The 10786-nt window shown below is 30.0% G+C and overlaps 1 protein-coding gene across 1 annotated transcript; it reads right to left on the bottom strand.

The window, feature by feature from the left end:
* Positions 1-1052: 1052 nt before the first annotated feature.
* Positions 1053-7334, bottom strand: LOC133817369 (plant cysteine oxidase 5-like). The gene is made up of 6 exons (XM_062249867.1): positions 7183-7334; positions 6353-6695; positions 4038-4183; positions 3660-3807; positions 1615-1818; positions 1053-1475 (listed from the first exon to the last, which is right to left on the bottom strand). Exons 2-6 carry the CDS (start codon positions 6453-6455, stop codon positions 1357-1359), a joined length of 720 nt encoding a protein of 239 aa, XP_062105851.1. The 5' UTR covers positions 6456-6695; positions 7183-7334; the 3' UTR covers positions 1053-1356.
* Positions 7335-10786: the final 3452 nt, after the last annotated feature.

Here is a 10786-nt window from a genome sequence, read left to right as displayed (position 1 = left end):
CCAAGTAAGATTTTTATTTGTTGTGGCTAGAGAAATAATCACTGTAAAGCAACGTTGTCTATTCTGTTTTTAAAAAATTAATAATATTTTAATATGATTTATGTACTTTTGGCAACACAAAAGTTGTTGATGTTCTTAGCGGGACACTAGTAACTACAATTTTTTTTTTCTTTTTCACTTCTATTATTAATATTTTTTCAAAATATATATATAATAATAATTATGATTTATTGAAATAATATAATAACTTTGTAAATATTGTTTTGTGTAATTTTTGGTGGTGCTGTGATTGTGATTGAAATGAAAATATATATATAGTACTAAAATTCTACCATTTTATTGTTGAAACATTACCAAAATGAATTTTGTGGATGGATATACCCTATTTCTCTATTCTGCACTATTTATTTTTTTAAATAACTATTTATTGTCAAGAATAATAAGAAGAAAAGAGTTGCAGAAGTAATCTCAAGTAAAAACTGTAATTCCTCCCACGAATTACTATTAGTTTGTGTTTGACCAAGTGAAAGTGAGTAATTCGAATAAAAAAATTATATTTTAAGATAAAAATCTCATTTAAAATTATTCAAGCTCAAAACTACCTCTAGCTTGATTCCCTTGAATAAACTAACTTATTCCAAATGAACGTACTTTCGTTAATCTTATTCAAAGAGTAAATCTAGTGCTAGTTAAAGGAAGGAACAACTTCAATAGCTAGAAGTCCAAACAAAATCAGAGCTATAAATAGGATGTATTAAAAAAATTGCATAAAGTTAAGGAGAATAGTATTATTGATATCAAGAATATATGAAATTTAGCGCATAAGATTTGAACAGGCAGAAACATATGTTTAAAGACCAAACGAGATCAATTCATGTCTATCCTTGAAATTTTTATGCTTGAATATTTGGACATAAGATCTTGATTATTTCATTAAGCATATGAAAAATGCTAGAGTGGCTGCAAAGCCAAACTTGATAGAACAAAACTAGCTTAGAAATGCACAAATACTTGATTTTGTCAATCAAAGATATTTGGGGGAGCAAGAAGAATAGGCTAAATTAAGCTAATATCATTATTGCATTAAACAAGCCGATTCTGAGATGAATAGTCCTTCAGCAACAAGTGTTTCCCAACTTTCAGAGACTACTCTACAAGCTTCATGTGAGGTCAGTAAGTAAATCAATGAGTGTGCGGCTGTTTTATTATGTACAAAACCAAATGCCCAACTTACATAGCCAAAAATATTATTGCCATGGTCATTTCAACCACTCATATACCATAGTTCCCCTCAATGTTTCCTATCAAGTAAAAGCAAATTTGACTAAAATGTAAAGAACATCAAAATAAGAAATTCTAAGTTCTAATAACAGGACCCTTGTACAGCCCTCTCCGAATCACAAAGTCGTCGGGAGGTTGATGTTCCTCTAACCATGTCACTTCAGGGATTGTAACTCCATCCAACTCAAGACTACCTTCGTTCCAATAAAGAATAGACTCAATGAATTATAATTGAATTAATCTTTCAAAGTTAAAGCATTCGTACTTCTAACAAGGTTTCGGAAAATAGAAACTGACTGCACTACTCAGTAACAAAAATAAAGCTTTTATTACCAGGCAAATCTTTTCTTGGAGATGTTCGGAAATAAGTGCAATGTCGTCCATTTTCTGAAGAGTATGGCGGTGATAAGATGTCAAATATGGCACAGGGGGTCATCGCTCTGAAACAATGGATGTTGCCTCCACTTGTTGGATAAAGTATTGTTGCTGGACAGGGTGCTATCATTTCAGTATCTCTAACAAGCTTTGCTGGTCTAGCTGCACGTAATTAAGTACAACTTGTAGATGAATTCCAGTCAAGTGAGCAGAAAAAATGGAAATGGAAATGGAAATCGAGAAACAGATAAAGAGAGTAAGACTACATTTGTTCCTTTTACCAATTATAGATGCAAACCAATTACCTTACTGGAAACAGCATCAACATTTAGAATCCAAGAAGATGAAGAAAGAAAGAAAAAAAAAACCAAGGCAATGAGCTGACTATTTATTATTTGGTTTAACCCTGTCAAGGGCTACATTTGCAATCTCTTTGTTTATGTCTTTTGTAGGTTGGAAGGCTCATAAAATCGTTCAGTTTATTTTTTATATTTTGTTCTTTGTGATTCCCATCCACTTTATCCTTTACCCACTTATAAGAGTGTCTACTCTACAATGCTCAGCCATATACAGACAAAAAATGGGCACAGCTGGACAGTGATTTAGTATTGTTCAACTTCACCATTATACAGCTACTACACTGCCTCACAGCAGAGCACCATTAAACTAAACTGTTGTGATCATATGCATTTCAAACTTGGCAATCCAGCGGACAAACTATTACAATAACTGAGATTCTTTTTTAAAAAAAAAAAAAAAGAATATTATTCATTTTTTTATACAAGGATTTTAGTTGTCCACATTTCAGGCATGGTACAGATTTCAAGGTGGGCTTTGTGCCAGTGGGAATTATCAACTAAATGGAAATGACAAAGACGACCTGAAATTTTGTTTGAAAACGGTGTATAAAGACCATAGATGGTCAGTTAGCTTCTTTCTTTCTAATGTCTTGGATTTTTTTTTATGCTTTCAAGCAATAATCCTGGGACCAAGTGATGCACATAACTTTCATAATCTTCTTTTTTCCTCTTTTTTTTTTAAAAAAAATAATCCTGGACCACTCACACACATTTAATTTACCTATCCAACAACTTGAGCTAGCCTCAAGTGACCATAACTTTTAGAATCCTTAGGTATTGATTATTTCAAGTTATCAAAACCTAAACTGATTAACTGTGAAGATCCAAGTTATTTACAATGATACAAACTGTAAGTCACGAGTTCTCAAATCCTTGGTCGCAGCATATAAGACTGCCATAAATCAGACTTAAAAAAAGACCAACCAATGTACTACTGGACCAAAGGAGAGAATGCAATCTGAGGAAGCCCGCATTCACTCATGGAAATAAAAAAAGAATGCCTTAAAAAATCTAAAATTCCACTGCACCCAGATCCCCCTATTCCGACTGTATCATCAAGACGCATAAACCATCCTATCTCAGATGAGAATAATAACATATTAATGAGGTATTAATGAAACAGTTTTTAAAGTACTGGAAGGTTCATTGTCAACATCTTCCTGAAAAGAGGGGAAGTGGGGGCTACCAGGCGCCATGTACTGTTTCAACTTCATGCTTACATTTTTATTTCCATGAGTGAATGCGGAATGTCTTAAACCACCAAAATGAGAAAATAATATCATACAGAGGAGAAATCAACTATTAAGTACAAAAAACCATTTTGTTTACTACTGTAATGTACATTTTTATTATCTTACCCTAGCTTTTTGAAGACCAAATAATCCCCCCTCCCCAAAAAGAGAGAGGAAGAGAAGGAGGCGGGCAGGGGGGTGGGTGGTGCTACCAATCTACCACTTTTAAGCATAACGAGAAGCCATATACTGTTCTTCAAGCTTACAAAGAGGTGCCTGGGTATGGGTGTGTATACATACATATGAACCATCTGATCCATGCCATTTAATGTCTACTAGCCCAAAAAAAATTTCTTCTTGTAGAAAGTGCATGAATCTAAAGATGAAAATACACGGGGAAGGGAAAACGCACCTTCAAAAGGGTCATCTGGTCTCGGTAAATCGAGCCAGTCATAGGAATTAACATATAATGAACCATAAATAAGCTTGCTCAACACAGTCATTCCAGGATGATTATGGAGAGGTATGATCGATGAAGGTGGCATGCAGAAAATTCCTATCTGTGGAAATATCAGAAACATTGATAAATTTCAGCAAAACTTTATGACATGATCATCTTTAATTCTGTTTGAACTATATAAGTTGGATATTTCTAGTAGTATCATAACCCTGACATAACATTTTTCCTGGATTGCTTAGAAAGAAAACACCAATATATTTGTAACCAACAATCAATGGCTCCTTTTTTTTAGTTGAAAGTCACAATTGATTACTTAAAATTAATGCTTACAGAGAAGCTGTCATCCTCATGCAAATGCAAGTATTTGATTGGTGGCAGTGATTGATGGCGGCCATTGCGTTCAGGCAAAGTACCTGGCCAATTACGTACCAGTTGTGCCTCCTGTTCTAGGCCTACATCAGAAGGCTTCATTTTTTCTGAAAAAAAATGACATGCATCATTAAAACAGGGAAAACTAGTAAAAGAGTAAAAACACCATGAAAAGCATATAACAATGGAAAAATATTAGACATTTTATGAGCCATAAATACTTGTAGCCTAGAATTCTAGATAAGTAGAAATGTCAAAGCAGGATGTGTAGAAGCCTTGTCTATCAAGTAGACATAGTTTTACAGTAGTTAAGAAACCAAAAACAAAATCATTTGACGTGTGGACAAATACACAACATACAGCACTGATTTCTCAAGAAAGCTTATCATAAAGTAGATCATTTTCTACCCGAAGTATAAACCATTGTTTATGGAGCTGACCTAATAGCATGTACAAACAATAAAATATTATATTACTGGTTCAAAATGTGCAGAGTGAGCTACTCTACTTAATATTGTCAACAAACATACATTGAAATCCTAGCCACAAGCATTTTAAATTCGGCCACTTTTCATTCTATTCAAACGTTACATATTTCCAACATATCTTCACACAAATTACTAATTGTTCTTTGTTTCTTTTTTAATGTTTAGTGTATACACACTGAAATGCATCTGATGCCCCCAAAGATTTCATATATATTGGATATTTTATATCTGAGATGTGACTATTTCAGTAGATGGATACTCAATACTCCATCAGATTATTCTACACATTTGAAATGTAATTGCTTTTATACAAAAAGCAGGAGGCTTTCATGACTTACTCATTGTAAAACAAGAATCTAGTCAACGAATATCAGGATTTGTGTCTCCTTTATCATATAAGTTAAGAAATGAGTTATATCAGCATTAGCATGTTGAAAAGATTATACAAATATCAGTAGGCATAGATGAAAAAAGATTTTTTAGTTTTTATTTTTTATTTTCAAAGGGTACTTCTGTATTTATCTACAGTGATTTGACAAGGCTGTGTTTCTTGTCAAGGCTTTAGTAAACATATTTGATGAATCACCATCTATAAGTCTTAGAATGATACCCCATATCAGAATGGGAGTGTGCATCCACCTCTAAATTGTCAACCAAGTGAGCAGATCGGAAGCTTCGTAAATATTGAGAAATTCTAAAGACACTTATATAATGCCTAGACATTTTCACATAAATTGCACAGTGAACCCAAACGAAAAGCTTAATAGTTTATTTCAATATGCCACTTGAGGCTAGCTCAAGCGGTCGGGTGGGTGAATGTGTGTGAGTAGTACTGAGTGCAAGTCCCCATAATGTATTTTTTTTTAAATAAAAATTAAAAAAATTCATTTCAGCCTAAACACAGGGTTTCACCGAAAGTAAACAAAAAAAAACTAATAACAGTTGTAGAAAATAATAGACACTTATGAGACAGTTTCAGGTGGTTCAATCTTCATTCAGTCATCGATGAACCTATAAAGCTTCAATGTTTCTTTTTTAAATTTTAGTGTGCTGACTCAATGAAATTCATGTGAAAGATAGAGAGTATAATCAAGTTTTGTTGAATTATTCAAATGAATAAAACAGTCAGCTTTAGTTAGAGAATTTTGTTCCTAGAATATAGGCAGTAGTTATTTATTCTGTTTATGTATTTTAAGTATCTATATATATACATGTGTAATGTATACTTCAAAGATACGATTAATAAAAGAAAACAATATTTCAGCAGTGTATGATTTTCTTCCTGGTTTGAATCCTTTTAAGTTTCCAAACCTGCAAAAGTTTCAAGCTTTGTAGGTTCCATTCAATGAATCTTCATTCAGTTTTATCCAAAACACTCAAGCTTTATAGGTTCATCAATGATCAACAAAAAATTGTTTCTCATAGATTTCCATTGGTACTTAATTGCACAAATTAACTAAACTCGAATTCTTTTTATTCATTAAACAAGCTATTGATTATTTAACTGGACCACAACATCATGTAGGAAATCCATACTTTGGGTAAAAAGAAGATGTCCATAGTGCTCTTGGATTTCGACAAAATCCGTATTTCACCCTCAAAAGATTTTTACAATTCTCTCTTGAAATCATGTCCTTAGCCAAACACTCTACTTAAACAAGAAAATATTAATACAAAGGTATAATACAGAACCATTAACAAACAAAACAAAATGGACAGGCAGGCAGGCAGGCAGTAAGTTGAATTAAGATTACTTATGAATCATTGTAAGGGATCATGTATGCGTACCTAGCATTGCACGAACTTTTTCAAGGCTTTCTTCCGAAGCAGGGCCATTCGGGGAAAACGAAGCTTTGCAAGTGTTAAAGAGTCTCTGGATATAATATGGCATGGTGCAAAGACGGTACCAACTTAACTGAATGGACACCAGCCCTGATATCAGTAAGCTGGTAACGCCTTCGCTAAAAGAAACTGTTTTGATTTCGCAGACAATCCAAAACACGGTTGGCCAAGGTTTATCTCTGATTATGTTGCATAACCATTTCCTTGTTTTGAAAAAGCAAACCAATGACAACAGATCTGCATCGAAAGTTATCTATTCAATCTCCCTCCCAAGCTCATTAACAAGCAACTGCGCAACAAAACACATAAAGCTACGTTACGTATTCCTCAGAAGATCAAATTTTTAACATAATCCAAAAATAGAACATAACAAAGTGTTTCTTCACGTGAAGGTTAAACATAATAAATGGCGTAGTTTGGTCTCCGTATAACACAACAGCTATGCGAGTTCATTAATTTTGACAAAAACCCATTAGCGAAACAACTTAGACCCTAAGACCCATTTCAGATGCAGAATTGAAAGATTCAATAAGGAGACAAAAATACAAAAAAAAAAGTCCCAAATTATTCAAAAAATAAACCATAAAAATTGGAAGATAATTCACGAATAAAAAGAAGACCCAAATTGGATCAGAACCTGGAATGGTCATGAACGAATGATAAAATCCAACACCAAGTAAAACGACGAGAGATAGAGGTGGGTTACGGTATATTTAAGCAACTGCAGAGGAAGAATAAGAAGAAGAAGAAGAAGAAGATCTTGGGTACGTCATTACCTTTCTTGGGTTTTTGGGTTTAGGGGCTCTTCGTCCAGCTCCTCTCTTCTTGAGCACCCACCAATTGGGACTCGCAGAGCTCTTAGGCCCTGCGCTGTCTGCATATACCTCTCACGGCTCACAGTGCCTTCATAACAAGTAAATAATTATTTTCTTTAATTAAATGGGAATTAGTATATTTTAATCTACATCATTAAAACAATAAAAATAAAATATTGACATAAAGTGAGAAAGAAGAATCGTATGAAAATTGGGGTCCAGTGAAAAAGATTTTTTTTTTAATAATAAAAGAGACATCATAAAATTTGATGTCGTTCCTGTTGCAAACGACATGTTTTTGTTTTTCGGGTAAAATGTAGTGATGTTGTTTACTGCTTTTAATATTAGTTTGGTCTTATTTAATCTAAACAAGTACGTTTTATTTTTTTTTTAATTTTGGGGTGCCATTTTAGATGAAAACCAATCATGTTTTTAGTGAAAAAGGAAAGCAATTCTATTTGTGACTTCTCTTATGTTCTATTCCTAGAGGAAGGAGTAAAAAGTTGTCTTCTAGCATTTAGATCACTGGACATTGCCTCCTACCAATTATTGTAGTATTGAGTTTAAATGTTTTTAGGGGATATTTAGTTTTTAATTTAAACAAAATAGAAAATTATTACATTTACAAATATATCTTTATTATATATTATTCAATTAATTAAGTAATAGGTAAAAATAAACCCTTTTATTTTGTCACTTTATGAAATGACATTTTTTTAAATTGTTATCAATTTGGTTTTTGTTTGGAATTAAGATAACATGTTGGTAATTTTCAACATAATGCTTGGAATTCTCGATAAAGTGTAAAAGTATTTGAAATGTCATTTACAAAAAAATTATCAAAATAATATTATTATGTAAAATAAATATAAAAAAGAATGTCATTTTGCTAAACAATCCGTTATTAATATTTGATTGATTTAAATTTTATTATTTTACATCTTCTACCGTAATCTAAAAAAAATTTCGTTTTATACGGTAATGTTAACAAATTACAAAAATACGGCATTTACTACCTATTACCTATCACCCGTGTGTATATATATATATATTAACCCTTTGTTTTACTTTTTTATTTCAATTTTTAATAAGAATTAGGCATATCAAATAATATAATAATAAAAGTAATAATAATTATACTTACTACCTTCAATAAAATAAAATAAAATAAAGTAATTTATTTTATTTAAAATAAATATATTTATTAATATTTATAAAATTACTCAAAAAATAAATAAATATTTATACAAATTACAAATATACTGTTAATTAAAATTAACATTAATAACTATATGTTACAATATATAGTTAAAGATAATCACAATATTATTATTCTTTATAAAAATATTATATATATTTTTTTAAATCATAGCTAGTCAAGTCTCAACACTCCATGTTAAACCAAAATCATAATCTAATCCAAGTTTCAAGTTTTGTTACAAAAATATATTTAAAGTTAAAAAATTAATTTTGTAAATCTTTGTAATAATCATGTTAAATTAATTTATAAATATTTATGTAAATGTGAGTTACAAAAATAAACTTTTTAGTTGTGAAATTAGTTTTGTAAATTGTTGTTACAAAAATGTAAAACTTGTTTAAAGAAAAATGTTGTATTTCACCACTATATTCAATAAAGTGTTTTATAAATAATGAATATCTTAAATTTATATTTTTAAGTTGTATAGCATAAATATGATGTTTCATGTAATTTTTTGGTACAATATTGTAACAATATGAAAAAGTATAATAATTTTATGTATATTTTCTTTATGATTTCTTAACTATAAAATATTTTCGTAAATATTAGTTACAAAAATATCTTTCTTAGTTGTAAAACTAGATTTGTAAATTATTGTTACAAAAATAAAAAATTTAGTTACAAATTTGTTTGTAAGTTTTATCTACAAAAAAAAAAAAAAATCTACAATTCTATAAGTGATTTTGAAAATATTATTTACAAACACGTAACAGATATTTACAAGTTCGTAACATATATTTACTAGTTTGTAAACGTTGATCACAAGAAATTGTATTTTACAGCTTTTATTTATGATTTTGCCACTCCGTATTTACAATTTTGTCATTCCATGTTTTTATCCAAAAATTCCGTATTTTTGTAAGGTACCGTATTTTTCAGATTTTTTTTAACTTTTAGTGTATTTTTGTAAATTTCCCAATAAAAAACAGTTAAATAATGTATTATTTTCATTAATCAATATCATTTAAATTTATAAATTCATAAAATAATTAAATAGCATGGATAATTTTAGGGAATTATTAGAATATTATAAAACTTACAAACCAAATGTCAATAAAAAAAGTGAGCGAGTGAGAATGAGGAAATAATTAAATAATAATTAAATTAGTGGTGCGTTAATTCATTGCAATTTTCATGATTGATTAGTAAAGTATTTTCAAAAGCAGGCTTGGAATAATAAGTTCACAGCGGAATAAATTTGTATTCAATTTCCACGAATTTAATGATGGAATTATGATTACAAAGGAATTTGCATAGTTAGAAAAGGAACAGAACAAATGAATGATTGATATTTGGGAATTTCAATGCATTTGGGTTGTTGATTTGCTTGTACTAAACATCTCGTGGTTAGACTTATTGCTATGGTAGTCAACATCACATCATGCCATTGTAGGGCAGTACATATGATATGTACAGATGATTCCAATCAAAATCACACAAAATATATATAATATTAATAAATAATATTACATAAATTAGGAAGTAAAAGGATAATATTACATAAAATATATATATAAAATATTACATAAATGAAGTAAAAAGATGAGAGAGGAGATTACATAATTTATAAAAATCAACACAAGAATAGAGAGGTAAAAGATGAAGATCTCTTTGCTTAAACAAGATTCAAAATTTTTGTCCTAAAAACTATTTCTTTTTTTATAAGAACACTTTGTGAATACTCTCTAGAAATGCTTCTAAGGATTTATAAAGTCTTCTCTCATACTCATCATAGTATTGTAATCTATGTAGTGTATTTTTTCACATTTCCACATTACATCTAAGTGAGCAAGATAATTTCAATTTATAGAGTTCTCATCCACCGTTTGATTATCTAATTCTACCAAACTCCTTTGGGAACACAACAACTATAAAATATTATAGCTAATGAAAATCAAATTTTTACACATCAATTGGTGAATATTTGTGAGAGTTACAATACTTATGATCATCATTTCTTAAGAATTGTAACTCCACTCTATATGTTACAAAATTTATTATGATCACAATTTCTCAAATTGTAACTCCACAATATATATTACATTTAACAATAATATTTGTCACACTCTATTATTTATCACATAATTCATTTAATCAAAATATTATATTATTTGTAACATTTCCCCACTTGATTAAATGACATTTCTCTAGTAACAAATAGTTTGTAACATTTATTTAATCAATCAAACATTATATTATAGAATAATATAATATTCCCTCACTTGATTAATAATTCAACTCTCTATTGAAACCAATGCATTAGTGCATAAAGTAAAATGTCTTTTGACTTTGATTTTACCTTAG

The sequence above is a fragment of the Humulus lupulus genome, chromosome 2, assembly GCF_963169125.1.
Source record: "Humulus lupulus chromosome 2, drHumLupu1.1, whole genome shotgun sequence".
Classification (NCBI taxonomy): domain Eukaryota; kingdom Viridiplantae; phylum Streptophyta; class Magnoliopsida; order Rosales; family Cannabaceae; genus Humulus; species Humulus lupulus.
This window is presented reverse-complemented; position numbering and strand designations above follow the sequence as displayed.